Here is a 22,841-nt window from a genome sequence, read left to right on the forward strand (position 1 = left end):
AATCTTCAATTATGAAGTATTCATGTTTCCTATTAAAATAGCTTATTAGTAAATAATTCACAATGGATACAGAACAAATGACATTTTGGACTTTAGAGAATACTCAACAAACTATGAATCAATACTGTTTATCTTGCACAAGTGAATTGATGCTGTTCTTTCCGAGCTATTGACGAGGGAAGGACAAGATGAATTTATGAGTGCAAGATAAACGGTATTGCCGAGTAGCAAGTTGGGTATTTTATTTATTACCCATTATTAATATTTATCATTTTATGAAAGATTTTCAACCGATACTGTTGTTGAAAACAAGTTTGCATGTTGAGAACAAGAGACAGTGTTGTGTCACAGCTGTGACGTACGTATCGCTGATGATGCAAGTTAGTTGTTGACATGACTGCCACCATGGAAACTATTCTTACACACAATTAAATGCCTATAATGAAGCACTGTTTATGACATCAAAACATATCTAGGGGAAGAAATGTTTTGGGATTTTTTCCAAAGGAAAGATCATTATTCATTCCCCACTTCTCTCTGCCCATATGGGTAATAAAATATTTTTCCACACTTTTCCATTCAGCAGAAATTGCTGAACTTCCTTCAAAACTAGTGGTTTTTCTTCAAAGCTAGAATGACATTATTTCATTTAAGTTGCAGTTATTTAGGTATCTCAGTTATCTCACACAATGGAAAATGTCATGTGATGCAGTGCAGTATATTACAGGTATAGTCACTTGCTTCAGCATTTGTATTTCAAATAATATATCTTCACTCAAGTTTGATGACGTATCAGGTGTACATTTGTGTATGTAACTGATGGATGATTAACTCTGTCACACACTCCAATTTCAAGTATCAATCCTTCAGGTTATTGGTATTGTGCTCAATTTCACTTTTTATTTGCCCTGTACCTTTTCATTCTTTCTTTCGCCTTTTCTCTATATCTGGCTCTTTGAGCTTCTGTCATGTTCATTCTGAACAACTGTAAACAGTGTTTCTCAGATTCCCTGTGGGATCTGTATGTTTCATCGTTATGTTTAATTTTGGCTCTGTATTTTCTCATTGACTCTGATTGTGATTTCTTCTTTTCCCTTTGTCCTCCACCCCAGTCCAGATTCTCCACCACTTGAAAATTGTACTGAGGTGCCCCTAACCATGAGGAGAATAACTGAAAAGAGATGCAGTCTGTCACAAACATGTGTCTGACAATTCATTATTTACTTAAGTGACCCATTTATGTTTTGTGTGCATGGACACAACCATGAAAATGATGTCCTAAATATAATATACAAACAAATAATGAATTATGCAAAACAATAATTCTTGTAATGTTCAGAGTCAAAACAACTACTGGATGTTCCGAATGACTTTGGAGTGTCGGACCAGAGCTACATGTAGCTCTGGGTGATCGGAAACCTTTGCCAAATCATCTCTTTAAACTGAACAAATCATTGCAAAAACCCAGGTATTTTGTAATAAAATAACAATTACTACAAGAGAAATTTATTCGCTAAATTAAAATAAATTTCGCCAATTGTTTTTAAAATTCACAATTGGCAAACTTTGTGAGTGCCAGAGCTAGCCCTGTGTCCCATTGCTTTCATGAATATGATAGTACATCAAGTCACTTTCACATGATGTCACATCACAAATGGAACCAAACCGTACAGTATTCTGTCAGTGACCACTGACACACCAAGAAATGAAACTAACACAACTGGAAGTGAATCCCACCATTGTATGGACATTCAATAGCAACAAATGGAAGTAACCATATTGAATAAGCAACAATTAGCATTGTGTGTTTGGTTTGTTAATAGTACTTAAAGTCACTATCTTCATTACTAATGTTAAACAATCACAAAAGAAACCCACAAAACAATGATGTATATATGTGGAAATCTTATCAAACAAGCACAGAGATGATGGCCGAAAACCCTGGAAAGGCTGAAGGGTCTTGAAAAAAAGAGGCATTACTGAGAGCTTTTCATGAATTAAGGAAAAAGGACAGGGACATTTGTTCTCATGAGACACTAAAATCAACAATAATTTCTGGTAAAATACCATTCTTTTTAAAACAAGTGGTACAAAACATGTGGGTACAGCTGTGTATAATAATTTTAATATACAGTAAGTGAAAAATACACATGAATAATAAACAGTCTTGACCACGGGAAAATGAAGGCAAGCCATTACCCTGAAATGGTGCAAGGCGAGCAATCACTCTCCTCATTAGAAATAGTCAAATAAATCTGTCACCCATTATTGTAAACTGATGGGTAGTGAGTTCTGTGAGTTGTGAATGGTTAATTACATTCTTTTTCTGGGATCAAATGAAAATAACACCCGGAATGCTAATGATCTCATTAGAAAGTGACATCATTAACAATTGGAACAGGCCAAGTTGATGGTTCAAGGGTCTAGTTGGGACTGTAGCCAGGAATTTTTTTCAAGAAATACCAAATATATTAGATATACAGTTAGTTCTGTAGAAAAAGCACGATTCAGTTTACAATGGACATAACCATATGGAGTTTTTAGATGTGTGGGTGTTATTGTCTATTTGATACCCTTTGGTCAAAAATGGCATTTGCGGGATCAAATAGATAATAACACCCACAAATCTAAAAACTCCATGTGGTTATCTCCTAATTGTTTACTGAATAAATTCAGTATAATGGTTTTATATTTGTATTTATAAGTCTTAACACCGAAATAAGAAAGTTTGTTTTGTTTAATGACACCACTAGAGCACATTGATTTATTAATCATCGGCTAATGGATATCAAACATTTGATAATTTTGACGTATGATCTTAGAGAAAAAACCCACTATAGTTTTCCTATTAGTAGCAAGGGATCTTTTATATGCACCATCCAACAGACAGGATAGCACATACCACAGCCTTTGATATACCAGTTGTGGTGCACTGGATGAACGAGAAATAGCCCAATGGGCCCAGCAATGAGGATCGATCACAGACCGATCGCACATGAAGCGAATGTTTTACCACTGGGCTACGTCCCACCCCCTAAAATTGAAAAAAATACAAGTTACTATTTATATGAATGTTCTAAAATACAAGTTACTATTTATATGAATGTTCTAAATACAAGTTACTATTTGTATGAATGTTCTAAATACAAGTTACTATTTGTATGAATGTTCAAAATATGAGTTACTATTTGTATGAATGTTCAAAATACAAGTTACTATTTATATGAATGTTCTAAATACAAGTTACTATTTATATGAATGTTCTAAAATACAAGTTACTATTTATATGAATGTTCTAAATACAAGTTACTATTTATATGAATGTTCTAAAATACAAGTTACTATTTATATGAATGTTCTAAAATACAAGTTACTATTTATATGAATGTTCTAAAATACAAGTTACTATTTATATGAATGTTCTAAATACAAGTTACTATTTATATGAATGTTCTAAATACAAGTTACTATTTATATGAATGTTCTAAATACAAGTTACTATTTATATGAATGTTCTAAAATACAAGTTACTATTTGTATGTATGTTCTAAATACAAGTTACTATTTATATGAATGTTCTAAATACAAGTTACTATTTATATGAATGTTCTAAATACAAGTTACTATTTATATGAATGTTCTAAATACAAGTTACTATTTATATGAATGTTCTAAAATACAAGTTACTATTTATATGAATGTTCTAAAATACAAGTTACTATTTATATGAATGTTCTAAATACAAGTTACTATTTATATGAATGTTCTTATTTATATGTATGTTCTAAATACAAGTTACTATTTATATGAATGTTCTAAAATACAAGTTACTATTTATATGTATGTTCTAAATACAAATTACTATTTATATGAATGTTCTAAATACAAGTTACTATTTATATGAATGTTCTAAATACAAATTACTATTTATATGAATGTTCTAAATACAAGTTACTATTTATATGAATGTTCTAAAATACAAGTTACTATTTATATGTATGTTCTAAATACAAGTTACTATTTATATGAATGTTCTAAAATACAAGTTACTATTTATATGAATGTTCTAAATACAAGTTACTATTTATATGTATGTTCTAAATACAAGTTACTATTTATATGAATGTTCTAAAATACAAGTTACTATTTATATGAATGTTCTAAATACAAGTTACTATTTATATGAATGTTCTAAAATACAAGTTACTATTTATATGAATGTTCTAAATACAAATTACTATTTATATGAATGTTCTAAATACAAGTTACTATTTATATGTATGTTCTAAATACAAGTTACTATTTATATGAATGTTCTAAAATACAAGTTACTATTTATATGAATGTTCTAAATACAAGTTACTATTTATATGAAAGTTCTAAAATACAAGTTACTATTTATATGAATGTTCTAAAATACAAGTTACTATTTATATGAATGTTCTAAATACAAGTTACTATTTGTATGAATGTTCTAAATATTCTAGATAGCAGTTTTCAGTAATGAAAAAAAGAAGCCACATCAAACTACATTTTGTACTGGATGAAAAGGAAAGTTTCAGTCAATGATTTTATTGTTAAACATTAGCTGATAGCATCAACCCAAAATAACTCCATGTTTAATATAACAGTTTCAATTCTTTTGTTGGTACAATAATGTGTAATTATAAGATTGGTGTGAAAAATAATGTCCGGGATAGAGCTGGGCAGTATACTGTATATACCGTTCGGTATCGGTTTCATGTCAAGACCTATTTACCGTATGGAGCAAATTTCAAAATACCGAAATTTCGGCATTGAAAAATGTTATGAGCAATTTAGTATTTAAAGCACTGACAATATAGCTGACGAATGCAAAATAGCTGAAAAGAAGAGAGAGATGAGGGCCATGTGTATGGAATTTAATTTTATTAAGATGAAATTAGCGGGTGAGACTTAACTCTGGCATGCATTTAAAGCAGAGTTCACCGAAAATACCGCTCAATATCAGTATTGGTATCGGTATTGTATCAATACCGAATACTGTATCAATACCTAATACTGTATCGATACCGAGGTAAATCACCCTTAAATACTGACACTGAACCTGAACTTTCAATACCTCCCAGCTCTAGTCAGGGAGCATCACATCTGATGACATCACTTTATTTTTGATATTTTGTATTACCGAGTGCTGTCTTCAAGAGCATAAAAAGAATTCAAAATAAAACATGATCCTTTTTGTGTATGTTTCAAGTTTAATCATAAGGACTGCCTGTTATTTCTGTTAGCTTCATTGGGCAGCATTCGAAATAAGCACTTGTCCGTTTGTCCTGACAAGTGAAAATCTATTCGGACAAACAAAATCCACCTTGGTGCTTGTCCTGTGGAGTTTCGTCTTGAGCAATCAAAAACATCATCCTTGTACTTAAATAAAACAAACCATTCATTTAGATAAGTAAAAATGTTGGCAGACAAGTAGATTTCTGTTTATTTCTATCACTGTTGGGGTATGGACCCCAAAAAAGCATTGCAAACTTCTGTGTATTTAAAAAAAAAATCATACCCAGATGAACCTAAAAGAAATAATAGACAATCGTTAAAATTAAAATATAGTGTACATATAACTAATACCTCACTAGTTTCTGTAATAAAAGAAACATACAGGATAATGAGTATTTTCCAGCAGTAGTAAAATGCAAGCAATTATTCGACAACAGAACAAATTGTAAGAGGTGTCATATGATATGTTGATGCCATGTCTGTGTAAAGTTAAACCAACATACGAAGCCTGGCATGATTCTACATAGGTACAAGTACACAGTGGCTATTGGCAAGCAGCAGGCGGTGATTCGTTCTACTGAACCAACACAGTATTCAACTCCTTAAGATCTGTTTTGAAACAACTTGTTTAAGATAAATGATATCTAAGGCCATTCATGCAGTAACGGCTGTGTGCTGCAAGTCAATACAAGGTGTGACCACCTTAACCATTGGCCATTCACACACATCTTCCATTAACACACATCTTCCATTAACACACATCTTCCATTAACAAAGCAGCTCATAAAGGTCACTGGGATCTGGGCCCATGCTTATAAAACGTTTAGAGTCCAGATAATCTTTAATGATGTCAATTTGTATGGTGTTGTAATGACGTGTCTCAGACTCTATTAAAGTGTCGAGTCTATACTCTATACAAGTTTTATAAGCACCATGTCTGGTCCCATATCCTAAGGAGAGATCCATATTGATCAGCTGCAGCAGTCGGTCTTGGTACATTTCACGGAGTGTTCGATGGACATCTTCCTACATGTCCTGTATTAACACTGGATTCCAATCCAGACCGAGTGCAGCCAGGGAGGAATTAAACAAAAAATAATAATTAAAAAACGATATTTGCCAAATGGTTTTTAAAAAAATCATAGTGATATTTGAATCATGAACGCGAAACGATAAACATGAAAACATTAAACAAATAAAAATTAATCACATATGATCAGTCAAAACCCCCACAAATTGTATATATTTTACATAATAGAATAAATAATATAAAAAAGGAATATAAGTTATGAATTTTAATTCCCATATATGTGTATAAAAAGTACGAGTATTCAGTACTGTATCTTGAAAATTAATAAAAGATGGCACCGTTGAAGCGTTTGACAGCCTGAGCTAGCACATGTTTAGACAAAGAGAGTAATAACGTCACCACTGATTGGATGAAATTTGACCTCTACTGGCTCTTGAGATAACAGTACATGTACCTGTTCTGCTCACTCCCACTTGTTAAAAAAAAGGTGGAAACCTTTTGTTAATTTTAAAATCCTTTATAATTATTGGATACACTACATTGAACAGTCAACAATAAATACATTCATAGATTATTTCATTATATTTTATGCTATTTTAAGCAGTTTGTATTGCACAAAAGCCTCTTGCTTCGGACGTCCTAGTCCCGACAGAGCTCCGTACACAGGTGTTGACAGGTGTTGATTGTAACCAGTTGCAAATTCTGGGTCCTTTGTTTTAATTGGAGTGTAATACCTTGATGGCTCTCTAAACCAAGAATGGTGCTATCGTTAATGTCTGTGTAATCTCTTGACCGACTCAGTGACTTTGACAAATGTCTAGCCTAGTGCAGTAGTGGCAGTCGATTGACACTACTGTAGGTCGACTTCAGTGACTGGCGATATACTTAGGCAGACTTTAAAATCACAAACGTCTGAAACACCAGCCATATTGACCACTATTTATTTATTATTTTAAATCATGCACGAGATACCAATGTCTGGGCTGACCGATAGGAATTTGTTCCAATAATAGAAATGGACAGGTGCTTCGGACCGACAAGAATGACAAAAGTGGGACCGGCAAACGCGCATTTAAAAAAAAATATTTCGGTCTCAGCGATCGAGAATCGGTCCCAGACCGGGAAAAAAGGGCTTTTCCCCACCCCTGGTCTTGACATATATCAGAGAGCAGTGACACCATTACCTTTGCTTGGACCAATATTCCAAAAGGCAACCGATCCAACTTTCTAGTTTAGTCAGATTCCGTCCCAATCCACGACTGATCACCACCCCTACAAGTTTTTCTCCACTATGTATGAGCCTGTGTCACATTCTCCCCTCCTTCATTACACACTAAATCCGCCATCTGCCATGAAAATACAACACTGAATTTCATTGGAGAAGAGGATGGTTCTCAATTACTGGTAACACTAATGTTAATGAAATGTAGCTCGCTGTAAATTGTAATCATTTCTGCCAGGATGAGTCCCTGAGCAGGACGAGGATGAGAGATGTTGATGACCAAGTGAAATGAAACTATGTCGGCACTGTCAAGTCTTTGCAGGGTCCCAGTGGTCTTGACAAGCTGTGTCAAGTCGTTGCTAGGTCCCAATGGTCTCAACTAGCTGTGTCAAGTCGTTGTTAGGTCTCAATAGTCTTGACAAGCTGTGTCAAGTCGTTGCTGGGTCCCAGTGGTCTTGACAAGCTGTGTCAAGTCGTTGCTGGGTCCCAATGGTCTCAACTAGCTGTGTCAAGTCGTTGTTAGGTCTCAATAGTCTTGACAAGCTGTGTCAAGTCGTTGCTGGGTCCCAGTGGTCTTGACAAGCTGTGTCAAGTTGTTGCTGGGTCCCAATGGTCTTGACAAGCTGTATCATTGGCCCTCACTATTTGGTCCTGCAGCTGTTGGCACACAGTGTAATGTCCATTCTTGTGGAGGTGCATGATGACTCACTGGGGCCAACCACTGCAAGGACGATCACTAGTGACGTTTACATACATGTGTTGCAGACAGAAGATGGTCATGATGTTGATGTTTCATGCATTCCCAATCACCTACACACTCTGGACAGCTTGAACCAACAGCTTGTTGTTGTTGATTTCTGGTTAATCATGGCATGGCTGTTAGTCCAAAAATAAATGTCATGACCGTTTTCAGGGCTTTGTTTCGGGATGTCACTTAAGGTTTTCTTTATTTATCACACCAGGGCACACTGGTAGATTTGTTAATTCAAATAGCATTCTGAGAGTACTGCAAAAGCATGTCCTAAACTGAACCTAAGAATATTCTGTATCTCCTAAGTTCAAGGACCATAACTCTGTCAAAATGGTTAAATCGCCATGAATGTCAAACTTGATCTGTAATAGTATATGATAAAGCTATACACAAAATTTCAAGTTGGACCGGTAGGTGACTAACAAGCAGGATCGTGAGCTGGTCATCATTTGCTATATAAGATAAAGATTTGCGATAGTGATGTTTCTTTTGCGGTTCAGTTATATATACATACGTGTGACATGTTTCAGTTTTCTAACTGTACCTTTACCTATTTAGTTTAAGTTAATTACATGTACGGTCCTACTGAGGGTCAATTCAAACACTAGGTAATGGTATTTTTGTCAGAATTAAACACACCCTGTAATGTTCAATATGTTAGACCATACACACCCAAAATATTACCTGACATATATAGACACTTCACAAACAAGCCAAATGACATAATGTGTATAACAATTTGTTTCACATTGTTTTACAATTTGGGAAAGCACAGGAATCCATGAGCAAAATTGAGGTGAGCTGAAGATCACTCTCCTAAAATGGTGCTCGTCGAGCAGTTACGATGTCACATTTCAAAACTTACTAGAAATGTTTTATTATAATGTGATCAAATTGATTTTCTCATAAAACTTTCAGGCAAGTGTAAAGGGAAGCGCGATTGATCACTCACCTTCCATGAAGACTGATTCATGATGGTTAATATCAGGTGGCTGTACAGATCTACATGGTAGCTATCACTAACTCAGTACACTGTCGCCATGGCATACAGTTCATGAGCAGGGCTTTAGATGGCACTAATTTGGGCACAACAGGCTTATTGTCCAGGGCTTTAGATGGCACTAATTTGGACACAACAGGCTTATTGTCCAGGGATTTAGATTGCTTCATTGTCGAGGAGATAAATGTGTCCAAAATACATATACACAAAATAATCACACCCAAATTAACTACAAAAGTACTGACCTCAAAATAGTTCACCTCAAAACCACTGAAATGTTGCATTTAATTACAGGCAATTCTGTGGCGTCGGACGTACATTTCAGACACTTCAGCCAAGCATTACATAAATGTACAAAAATTTCAATTTTTTTTTTATTGCTATACATTGTAAGAACCAACTAGGCACCATTATTATATATAAACTTTATTCCATCCTTATGTCGCTTTAGGTGTACAGGGGAAAATATGCATGATGTCGGACGTATGCACACAAACTGCAATTATTCACCCACACATGGTTATGTCTAATTCTCTGTGATGTGAGGGCATATTAGAAATATTGTGTCCTATTCCTATAGAGTAGATGTTTATCTGTATATCAGATGTAAAAACTTTGTGTCTTAATCACACAGTAAAACAATAGACATAAACATGCTTGGTGTCGGATGTACATTTTTTTGGTGTCGGACATATTCGTGTGAAATACAACTTTACAAGTTTTGTAAAACAGTCATTATAGTTAACAAACAAGATGTTATTAAAACCAAAAATACAGTCTGAGCTAGGATTTATTATTTTTGTTTGAAGAAAATGAAAAATAGTTACCAGGTGCATCACAGGAGGGGGTTCAGGGGGTGGGGATGAACCCCCTTTTGGCCATGGTTTTCTTCTTTGTTTTGAAAGAATTCTTAAATATTAGTCATAAACTTAACTAGTTCAGTGCAAATTAAGATGAACACCATTCAAAAATTCAAGGTAACACCTATGACTACATGGGGTGGGGTGGGGGGCAAAATGGCCACCATGACTAGTGTACACCTACAAATGACAAGTGACACAACAAACATTGCCACTAGCTACATGTATGACTATGAGATGACAGCACCACAGAAAAATTTCATTATTCTAAAATTAAAGGCACATAAGATGGGGTAACTGTAGCTGTAGCAGCCCCCAGTGACTTGGGACCTGAACAAGGTGCAAGTGATATATTTTAATATTTTTGCAGTTATTTGTGATGAGTAACTTTATATTTACTGATTCTACACATAATCTCTGTAAAATTAACTAGAAAATTTCAAAATAGTAAAGTGCTGCCAATGAATGTAAAAGTGGATTCCTCAAATGTGACGTCACATTTACCATGTTAGTTGTGATCGTCTACAAATGTTCCAGTAAGTATAATTCTGGCAGTAAATACAATTGCTGGGTTTGTTATTTTGTTATGGAGATGAACTGTTAGCTGAAAGTATAATTTTAACCTTTTAAAACATAATCAACACTTTTGGCGGGAAGCTGCCTTTTGCACACTTTGATAAATTTCTCTTAATCCACTTATATGGATAAAAAATTAATACTGGTATTCATAATTGGCTCTAGTTATAAAAAATGTCTCCTAAAATCATACTGACATTGCATAAATATCAATACGCTGCTTCAAAATTGGAAAAAATAAACATGCTTTATGGTGTCGGACGTACACTATAACAGCACCACAGTAGCATGGCAATTGTTACATATTCAGTAATTGTTTTTATATTTTTTGATCAACCATATAAAATTAACATTGCATCTCAGTTAGTAACATTTTACAACCAGTTAGCAGAAGTGGAGATTAAAAAATGTTATATTTTGGTGTCGGACGTACACACGAGTAACATATGTAAATATTATGAATAAAAGTCTGCTTGAAATATAAATTTGTCTTTTATATATTATGTCAATTAACAAAGGACATGTCTGGGATTATTTCTGTATAAAGATTTTTATTTCTACTCACTTATGTATAAAAAATATGCTGATAAATGTGTCAATAGAATTTTTCATAAAATATTGCTGCATTCATGGTTGATGCATTAGTTGCATTATAAGTGACTAAAACACATCTACTGAAAAAGGATTAATGTAATATTTGACACTAGAGATAATAACCTTTCAAATGATACCAAACTTGTCTCACTTGAATGAGTTTCTAAAAATGACCTATTGGTTACTTGACCACGGAATTGCCCTTACATTAAAATAACTTGAAAAGCATTGACACCTCTCCAGCAGCTGTTAATGACAATACTAAACTAAAACAACATTCCTACGCTTAGAAAAGACAAAAGTCTCTGCTAAGCCCAAATTACTGAAATCTAAAGCCCTGTTATATTTGGACTTCCTTATTTGGGGAATACCCTTCATTTAAAGCCCTGATGTGAGGGGAAAAAAACACTTGAATTTAAACACAAAACAACATTGTTATGTAAGACTTCAGTTTTAATTTAATTACACCCTGTAATGCTATGTAATGACTGGATCTATACCCACCCACCTTCACAAGCGTTAGACAATATTTGTATGGCCTAATGATTGAATCTTTATCAGAGCTGCCATCATACATCTAACAGTCATCTAAGAAAACCTGCATGTCAACACTGGATACAAAATGGATTTGTATCTAAATGGTAGAAACTGGGGGGGGGGGGGGGGGGGGGGGGGGGAGGAGGAGGAGAATGGGACAGTTGTATTAAATTGTCTTTCATTTAGCATCGGCAGTGTATAACCGTAGGTGGGGCACTGCCCCTGCCTGCCCTCTTCACCCCCATTGTTGTCGATCTCCTTTTAAAATAATCTTTACATAGATTCATACATATATATTATATAGGGTTTCTGCCAGAAAGAAATGTTTGAGTATGGCGTTATGGAATTGAATGCAACCAGAAACAAAGTGGGTTAAGTTTAGGGTTAAGGTTAAGACAATCATACATTAATGATAAGAATAATTAATTTTGTCAAAAGGTTAACTTAAAAAAGAATCTGCAAAATAATTTGGGTATGTCGCCATACCCATTTTAGTAATTTTTACCCTCTGGCAGAAATCCTGATAAGTGTCACAGCTTCTTTGTCTAGTAGTCAACGAGCATGGGGGTATATTCACCGAACTGAACTATAATTCACATGTGATGATTTCACAAACAAGGTTCAACCCTGCATACCTATGTAGACAGCTCTGATGTCACCTTCCTTCAAAAATAACTGTTCGCTGTAACCATATTCAAAATATGGTCATTTATGGGCTTTCAATGTTTTTGTGGAACTATTGAATATTATAAAAATATTAGATTTCAACCAAATATTAAAACAACAAACATTTAAATAAATTCTGTTTCTGTTACTGAATTCCACAATTCCGTCAGTTATTCGGTGCTTTAGAAAACTCAAACCCTTTATTTTATAACCAACAAAAAACAAATTATGTTTTATAAATAAGTGTATCAGCAGATCAGAGAGGAGGGGGCTGGGGTGGAGTTAAACAGCTCTCTCCCAAACATCAAAGAAGACCTTGCTGTTTAACTCGCTCCCCATTACTCCACTGAGACTAGTTTATGTAGAGTAATTATTAGCTCCCTTTAAGCAGGTGAATCTATAATATGGTATTAGAATTGTTTCATATTAAATTGTTCCCCATAAGCTAAATTACCACAGACGCAATAGCTGTAGCTGTTATATAAATTGCCTGACGGGGCTTTACAGATGGCAGCTCTTGGCCACAGGATAAAAATGATTGCCTTTAGTTGAAGAGATAATTTTTGGTTTTTAATGTTGTGTTATTTGCTGCAAATGTTATTGGTTTAACATTGCTGTACTTTTAGGCATGCTTAAAATGACTGTATGATAATATTTCAGTTCACGAGCAATTGTGTACACTGCCCTGTCTGCCTGTGGGACATTTTGACAAGAGTTGCTTCCCCTATATCACCTCATCAAAGGATTAGGTTGGTTTGTTCGAACCAACCTCGGTCGTGTCGTGGTTAAGCTATCGAACATAAGGCTGGTAGGTACAGGGTTCGCAGCCTGGTACCGGCTCCAACCCAAAGCAAGTTTTAATGACTCAATGGGTAGGTGTAAGACAATTACACCCTCTTCTCTTTCACTAACCACTAACAACTAACCCATTGTCCTGGACAGACAGCCCAGATAACGGTGTGTGGCCAGGATAGCGTGCTTGAACATTAATTGGATATAAGCACGAAAATAAGTTCAAATGAAATGAAATGGATTGTTGGAGCTGTCAGAACTTTAAACTGTTCTTTTATGGCCAGGTACAGGTATGTAGGTAGCTTTATGTGTGTAGTGTCACCAATCTACAGGGCTGGAATTTAACGGAAGCCAATGTGCTAACTTGCCGCAATGCCCTAGTGATCTGCTTCAATGCCCTGCAAATTGAACAGTCTCACAGCCAAACTGGCCGTGTCTTACTTTGCATGTCAGTAATTGATCATATTCAAACTCAACTCCTGAAAGTTGTTTTATTATATAAACACTGTTCAAACTAATTTCTTTTGAATGGGTGCTGTTGTGTTGTATTAAGACAAACTAATTTCTTTTGAATGGGTGCTGTTGTGTTGTATTAAGACACTTGTTATATACTACTCAAAAGAATTTAAGGGTCAAAAATTTATAACCAAATAAGTTTCAGAGTGTATTAGATTGATGATGTAAACTACACCAAAACTTTAATTTATTGTTCCATATTTACAAAAAACCACAAATAAACGTCACTGTATACAAGAAAGTCACATGACATGCTGTCAAAGTTGAAGGTTGTCAAACATGGATTTTACAAATTAGAACATTCGTTTAATAGTGTGTGAATCCACCCCTGGCGCGAATACACTCGACACATCGTTGCCTCATGCTGTTGATCAGACGTCTGACGAACTCTTGGGGAATGGCCTGCCACTCTGCCATAAGAAGTTGACCCAGATCATGAAGGTTGGCCGGAGGGGCATGGTTATCCCGAACTCTCCTGCCTAATTCGTCCCAGGCATGCTCTATTGGGGCCAAGTCAGGCGAATATGCTGGCCAATCCATCCTGGCGATACCTTGTTGTCTGAGAAAGTCCGTTACCACCCTGGCGCGGTGGGGTCTGGCATTGTCATCCTGCAGAACTGCCCCGCCGCCAATCTGCTGAAGGCCTGGGAGAACCAACGGCCGGATAATCTCATTCAGATAGCGGATTCCATTCAGATTGCCATCCACCACATAGAGGGAGGTCCTGTGGTGGATAGAGATGCCACCCCACACCATGACGCTGCCACCACCGAACCGGTGACGTTGTCTAACATTAACGTCAGCGAAGCGCTCCCCAGGACGTCTGTAGACACGAACCCGACCGTCGTTGAACTGGAGACTAAACCTGGACTCATCAGTGAAGATCACTCGACCCCACTGAACACGTTGCCACCACAGATGAAGTGTGCACCAGTAACGTCTGGCTGTTCTGTGACGTGGTAGGAGTGGTGGTCGAACAGCCTGGCGACGGCAGCGTAGATTATTGGCTCTCAGACGATTGCGTATGGTTTGATCAGACACTCGAGTTCCAGTCGCAGTCCGCAGATTGTCACGTAATCGGCGTGCAGTGGTTGTGCGTTGACGTAGAGCCATATTGGTGATGTAGCGGTCCTCTCTATTTGTAGTGCTTCGGGGTCTTCCCGAACGTGGACGATTTCGAACAGAATTCGTTGCTTGGTACCGTTGCCACAGTCGGCCAACGACACTCTGACTGACACCAAGTCTCAGAGCAACATTTCTTTGCGTATTGCCATCCTGAATCCAAGCAATAGCCCTTCTTCGATCTTCGATAGTCAGTTGACGTCGTACCATTGTCGAATTTGGAGTGTGCACCGTATACGAACGCAAGCTCCAATTATACGGAAATTCAGCATTGGGAACATGGAATACACATGCAAAGCGTGCAAATGAAGCGCTTTGTGAAAAAGCAAGTTATGGGCACTTAGCAGACCTTTCGCCTTCGCCCTAATTTACGTGCAAATGTAAGCATGTTTTCGCCATTAGAACTAGTTGACAGTGTCATTGACAGTGGATTTTAATTCATTTATGGGTTGCTTAGACCCACTTTCGTCAAAATGGAACAATACCATGCGTGACATTATGGTCTAGCTAATATAAATGACATTCAGAAAATAATGTCGAAAATATCGTCTGACCCTTAAATTCTTTTGAGTAGTATATAGTTTGCCTTGTTGCTCTGCCTTCTGGCCGCAATGCCCCCAAACAATCCCCATCAGTCTTACTTGTCAGATTCAAGGCCCGAAAGTGTAATCAAGAAATATTGATATGTGGTATACTTTAGAACACTGTGGGTGTTCTTTGTTTTAAAGCTGCGAACTTCTCTAGAAAACCCCAGCAACCTCCATATTTGTTCTCTTATAAAATCTGCTCTCAATCAGGTACAGGCCACTTACAGCAAACAGTCAATATTTTTAAAGTTTGGGCTGATCATCCATTTATAAATACACATTTGTCATGCTAATGAAAATTACCTTCATGTCTTCCCCACCACTTCTGTCTTCCCCAACATGCTGCTGCGCATCTGATAATGACGAACTCAGACGACTCTGCATGCCGGGGTGTGAAATGTCAACATTGGAATCTGACGTGTTCACAGTCGAACCACCCGTACCAGAAATGTCAGTCGGTCCTTCTATAAACATAATGTCATCATCATCGTTTTCTTCCTCCTCTTCCTTTATGCGCACGGGAAGACGAACTGTCTCGGCGTACGAACCTGCTGACTCAGTGTACGAGGCCGCGGTCTCTAAAGCTGTGCCCGTATTGACACTCTCGGCACTAGTCTGTGTAACACTTGTGTAAATGTTGCTGCTAACAGAAGGAAAGACCGACTGTTCCAAGTCCGAAACACTTGTTGCTGCCACATATAAAGCTTCTAGATCACCCGATGTTTTCTCTGGTTGATAAGAAAAAAATAAACAAACACATTAGTAATAATGCCCAAGTAACATACAAGTTTGACCAACATGTACACAGTGAAAGCTGTCTAAACTGGAGTATGCTGGGGACTTAATATTTATCACATTTAAACAGGATCCGGTGTTTACAGGCTTGCAGTTTAGAATTTAGAATATTTGGGACCATGAAAGTTGGCTGGTTTTCGCAGGATTCTGGTTTGTTCAGGGTCCAGTTTAGACAGGTTTCACAGTATATTCCATCATAACTCTGATATCATGCACATATGTGTGTGATGGTGTTTCACAGTATATTCCATCATAACTCTGATATCATGCACATATGTGTGTGAACGTGTTTCACGGTATATTCCATCATAACTCTGATATCATGCACATGTGTGTGTGATGGTGTTTCACAGTATATTCCATCATAACTTTGATATCATGCACATATGTGTGTGAACGCGTTTCACGGTATATTCCATCATAACTCTGATATCATGCACATGTGTGTGTGATGGTGTTTCACAGTATATTCCATCATAACTTTGATATCATGCACATATGTGTGTGAACGTGTTTCACGGTATATTCCATCATAACTCTGATATCGTGCACATATGTGTGTGACGGTGTTTCACAGTATATTTCATCACAACTCTGATATCATGCATGTGTGTGTGTGATCGTGTTTCACGGTATATTCCATCATAACTCTGATATCATGCACATGTGTGTGTGATGGTGTTTCACAGTATATTCCATCATAACTTTGATATCATGCACATATGTGTGTGAACGTGTTTCACGGTATATTCCATCATAACTCTGATATCGTGCACATATGTGTGTGACGGTGTTTCACAGTATATTTCATCACAACTCTGATATCATGCATGTGTGTGTGTGATCGTGTTTCACGGTATATTCCATCATAACTCTGATATCGTGCACATATGTGTGTGATGGTGTTTCAAGGTATATTTCATCACAACTCTGATATCATGCATGTGTGTGTGTGTGACCGTGTTTCACGGTATATTCCATCATAACTCTGATATCGTGCACATATGTGTGTGACCGTGTCTGCAATAAGGGGTACAAATGAGACAAAATAACAAAATACATGTTTTCGGCATTCTTTTTTTTATATAATTATATAATCCTAAGAGAAAGATGTTGTTGAAATAGTTCGACTCCGAGATGTATGTGACTGCAGGAGTGTTGAAGATCTATGTAATAATGATGAGTTGTCGTCAAGTTTAAAAGAGCAACAGGGCAACAACTTTAAGATCTCGTTACCGTCAATTACAACAATACAAACTAACATTTCTTCACTTTATTAAAATAAATAAGAACATGCTTTGCTTCTGATGTAATATATTAAATGCCTACAATATACTAAAACCCTGAAACAAGACAAGCAGACAATAAACAAGAGCACTTGTGAGTACAATACCTTTACTGCGGTCGGAATCATCCAAACCAGACACATCAGATTTGACAGCACCTGATGGTAATGAGTCATTCCCAAACACCGAAAAGCTTTGAGACAGTGAAGCAACCACTTCAGTAGATGGACTAAACGTCATCGCCATGGATGTGCGTGCCTGAATATCATACGGCTGAGAGTCCTTTGATTGTGATGGTGAACTGCGTGTGAATGATGAACTTTGTGTGAATGACGACGGTACGCTTCTCCTACTCTGAATGAGGTTGCGTCTCCTGCCAGGATGAAACGGTGACAGATAATGATGTCTCTGTGACAAACCGAAATGACGTTTCCCTGCCTGGGGGGCAGGGCTCCCCCTTTCCCCGACGCCACCAGCTCGGTTTCTGTCCAAGTGATTGGAGCTGTCTTTAAGCACACTGTTGGCACGTGGTGGTGACGGGGGAGGCGAGCGGCGTGGGTTTCTCTGGACAGTCTTGAAGGCCTTCGTGCAGTAGCTCTCACTGATCACATCCCCCGTGTTGCTGATCATCTCACTGAGCACGTAGCGCTCCTTCTTGAAGTTGTCAATCTCCAGGTTGAGATAGCCGCTCAGCTCCACGGCCTGGTCGAAGTCAAGGAAGTCGCGACAACACTTCTGTATGGACTCCACCAGAGACGTGAAGAACTGCACCGAGTATTGCTTATCCATGGTGGCGTGCTATTCCTTGCTACTGAAACAACAAACAGAACAAATCTCTTAACTCAAACACTTTCTAAGGTAAGACGCATGGGACTCGAGAAGTGAAACAAACAGGTCAAAATGGAGGACGAAATACCTTGTAGCTCTCAATTTGATATGTAATCAAAGAAGTAAAAAAAAAAAAACTCAAATAGGCCAACTACATGTACAAATATAGTCTACTTGTATGACATCGTTAAAAAAGTATTTCATGAAAAAACATGAACCGGGCTACCCTATAAACCAGTCTATTTATATATGATTTGTTTCTAAGGAATCTAGATACCGTGAACCCTGACAAGGAACATCAGAATGGTTTTGTTGAATTAAGACAACCTTCCCCAAAACAAAGTGCACAAATGAAGAAAAGACCAGTAAACATTCAAAATATAGGGAAATGTATCCATGACCACCACATTGCACAGTATGTACTATATTAAATAATGTGTAATATTAAACAAACTTAAATAAATAACAGTTTTACACCACTGTCAAAGTCTTGTCTGCTTCATATTCACTGCATAAGAGTTTTGGTGATATCATGTGACATGTGTCACTCTTAAAAAACAATAACCCAGTTTACAGGTGTATCTGAAGAATGTCACCATTAGACTACGACAATATGTCATGTATTTAATGTTTTCACAACAGAAACTGGCACGAGTATTAACAGTTGTTGGTTGATTTTGATAATAAATTAACAAGGTCAAACATTATTTCATCAAATCAATCGTACATTACAGTGCGCAGAAACCATTTCCCGTTAATAGGCCGGTTCACGATTATCACTGAAAATATGCATTGTTTTAAAGTAATTATTTAAAGTAGAGATTTAAGTTACAAAGTACAAATAAGGATTGATGTCCAATATTGAAATAATGTGTTTTGCAAGATTTCCATTGGTCAGAATAAACCTTATAATATTAATATAATATTGTTAAATTTACTTTCATGATACAGTGTACCAACATTATAAAAATATTTTCTGTTTTTCTTTTCTTTTTCAGAAGTCTTGCAATTTATGTGATATTTTAAAATGAAAGCAAATTTATACATTTAAAGTTTCGCAAAAATAAATAGTATCATGCCACCTTAAAATTACAAATGTCTACTGTGGTATTTGGGGAAAACATAAGGCATTATGTTGTATTATAACTACATGTAAAAGCTACATGTTGAATATAAAGATTATAAAGATTATGGTTTACAAATAAAACAATTTAGTTGTATATAGATTAAGTCTGGTATAACCTTCTACTCCCATCTATGTTTAAATTTGTACTAGTACAGCAATAATAAAGATGGGTAACAGATTAAAAGACTTTACAAATATTATTTGTTCAAAGTTCAGCAAATAATATTTCATCTGAACTGTCTTTATACTTTGAAACAACTTGTCTGTGCATGTAAAATGTCCCTGTATCATTCATAGCTGTGGAGAGTTACATGCATCTTGCCATATAAAATGATAATAAAGACTGGATGAGAATGTATTTTTCCAAATATGTGAACAACTTTTATTAAAAATATTTTGGTAAAAATATTTCTTTTTCTTCCAGCTTTTTTGTTTTAGATTTAATTGTCAAAAAGATCAGTTTCCACATTGCAGATGATTCAATGTATGGCAGAAATACTGGAAAGGCAGATCTAAGACTACACTATGTCACTGTTAACAATATATTAGCATGGCATAACCAAATTTAATGAACCAACATTTCTGATATACATAGAATAAGCTCTGCAGTAGCTATTCAATACTCACGAAAAAGGAATCTAAACCACGCCCTTTTTTGACAAAATTTTTAAAAAAGAAAAGGCCATAACTCGGAAACCGTTGGTCCGATTAAGCTGAAACTTGGAATTTCAGGTTTTTTGGCCACAACAACTCTATATACCAAATTTCATTGAAATTGGAGAGGGTAGGGTTTAAATTTGGGGGGGGGGGTCATTTGACACGGAATGACCCTTCAATCGAGATCAAAAGAATATGTGTCCACTACAAGTTCTCAACTTTTGCACGAGTCTCGCTACAAAGATGCACAGCAGACATAAGCCTTAGGAGTACTTGTTTTGTTGGAAGGCACTGACAGTAGTTTTCAACTCACAAACGTCAGAAACACGACTGTCAGAAACACGACTGCCGACAGCTACATAATTTATTCAACCAATCACAAGTTGTATTCATTTGTGTCCACACCTTCTCACTGTGTATTTATATATTTTAACAGCTGACCAATGGCCGTCGACCTCTTATAATTACCGTTAAGTGAAGGATATAGTTTGGAACCAGATATCAAATATGATTATTTATAAATATATTTTCCAAATAATTATTATATGAAGAAACACAAAAATTAAATAATAAAATTCCAGGACTTTCCAGGTTAATTCATTTTTCCAGGAGTTTTAAGCATTTTCCAGAATAAAATTAAAAGTTAAGCATTTTCCAGGATTTTCCAGGATGTGTGCGAACCCTGCTTTAAGCAATCAATAAAAAAAGAACTGTGTTTATAATTATTTTTATTGATTTACTGTCAGCAGATTGCTGCATGGTGTTTAAAATATTGCTTGCAACATAAGGAGGGACAAACTTCTTTTCTTTTCTTTTTTCAAATAGCTTTAATTATTTCTATTTTTATTTTGTATCTAAATATTCTTTTAATAGTTATTCAAATATAATACTGACTATATAAATTGTAGTAATAGTTATATTTTTAATGTAAAACTCTATTAATCTACATTCTTAGTTTACATTTTCAAAATTTTAGCACCCTTATTTGCTTCCATAGAAAACAATTGACATGTGACCTCACATTCTAACACGTCACTCACCAGTATGTCAAAATAAACATGCACATGTAACAGTGAGTGAAATGTGTGAGGTCCATGTAAATATCATAACAGTGAGTGAAATGTGTGAGGTCCATGTAAATATCATAATAGTGAGTGAAATGTGTGAGGTCCATGTAAATATCATAACGTACACCTTTCACTAATGTTTTATTCTGTACATATTTCTTTATTTTACCTTTAATTAATGTTATATTCGTTTACTAGGTTTTCCCATATAGAATATACTATACGGGCAACGCCCAAGTGATGTTTCCCGCCAACGATTGGGGCGAATTGTCCGTGCGGGTATTTAGACCAATCGCTATAGTTTATTGTGTAGTGGTCACTGTTTTATGATCACGTGACAAACACTACTGTAATTATTATTTGTTCAAGACGTTCTTTTGACTGCTCTACTCTACGACTTCATTTCTTCTTCATATCCGGTATCATTTACACTGCACACACAAGGTATGACTAACAAGCATGTTTTAATGTTATTACAATATAAAATAGTATTTATAACTAGTACGTAATTTGATATATTAACGAGTTTTGATTAAAAGCTGGTAAACATATGTTATAATAAAATAAGGGTGAAGTTGTTTAATAGTAAGCTTAGTAATTAATATAAAACCAACTAAAGTTATATAATGTTTCTATATATAATAAAACTCATATTTTAAAGTAATATATATGAATAAGTTATTTTCCTAGTTAAATATTTATAAACATGTATTGTTAACGTCTAAGGTTATCATGGCAGCCATATTGGAATAATTGTATTTACATGATAACTTATGTCATTTTATTTGTTTCTAGGCTGGAACTATATAACATCTAAGCGTTCCAGTCACTGACCATTTTGCCCATAGCAAAGGTGTGTAGAATAATGTAATGTAATGTATTTATTTGGATTGTGTGTGGTATTTGTCATATAATGCACGTGCTTTGTACGCCGCACGTACGTTTCATGAGCGCCTGGCCAGTGCAATTGAATCGTATAAAAGATTATTGTATTGTTTGTGGTGTATTCCATCACTGGAGATTTATATATTGGATTATATTAATAAGTATTAATATACTGGTGTAGTAGATGCATATTTCCATATATGATAGATGGGTTAATTACTTAATATAAATATATAACAGATGCCCTTTCCAATTAAGCGTTACGCATTTTATTTACATTTATTCATTTAGTATTTTATTTTGGTAGCGAGTACATTAAGGGAAGTTAAGTTGGTATAATTACCCAGGTGTTGAATAAAGGCAGATCATGCTATATATGTTATTTATACGCCTTGATATAATTCAAACATCTTTGAATTATGAATTATGTATATGATTGAATGTTGATTGAGTTTTATGTGTGTATTTTAACTATTTGAGCCTGTGATATTTATTATTGTTTATTGTCTATACAGGGTCGTTTTGTTTTGTTTCCCTTGTACGAATAAACTGTGAACCCTTCCGGTAACTCGTGTTTGTCATCATTGAGAGTACCGTTATACACATGCAGACAACACTTCGATATATATTTTGGGCATGATTGCCATAAATTAAGAAAACTACAAATGTTTTAATTAACAAA

General features: G+C 35.7%; 1 protein-coding gene across 9 annotated transcripts in view; it reads right to left on the minus strand.

Moving 5' to 3' along the window:
• The window catches only part of LOC121382774 (zinc finger and BTB domain-containing protein 18-like), a 62,975-nt gene that overhangs the window by 37,904 nt on the left and 2,230 nt on the right, over positions 1–22,841 (minus strand). For 8 of the 9 annotated variants that reach the window (XM_041512364.1, XM_041512357.1, XM_041512363.1 and 5 more), the window contains exons 2-3: positions 17,704–18,407; positions 15,819–16,243 (exon numbers count right to left, since the gene is read on the minus strand). In XM_041512364.1, the coding sequence (XP_041368298.1) occupies positions 15,819–16,243; positions 17,704–18,385 (1,107 nt within the window). In that variant the 5' untranslated portion in view covers positions 18,386–18,407. Of the gene's footprint in view, positions 1–914; positions 1,172–15,818; positions 16,244–17,703; positions 18,408–22,841 lie in introns of all 9 variants that reach the window. The other variant, XM_041512365.1, reaches the window with a different exon arrangement.

Source organism: Gigantopelta aegis, chromosome 10, assembly GCF_016097555.1.
Source record: "Gigantopelta aegis isolate Gae_Host chromosome 10, Gae_host_genome, whole genome shotgun sequence".
NCBI lineage: Eukaryota > Metazoa > Mollusca > Gastropoda > Neomphalida > Peltospiridae > Gigantopelta > Gigantopelta aegis.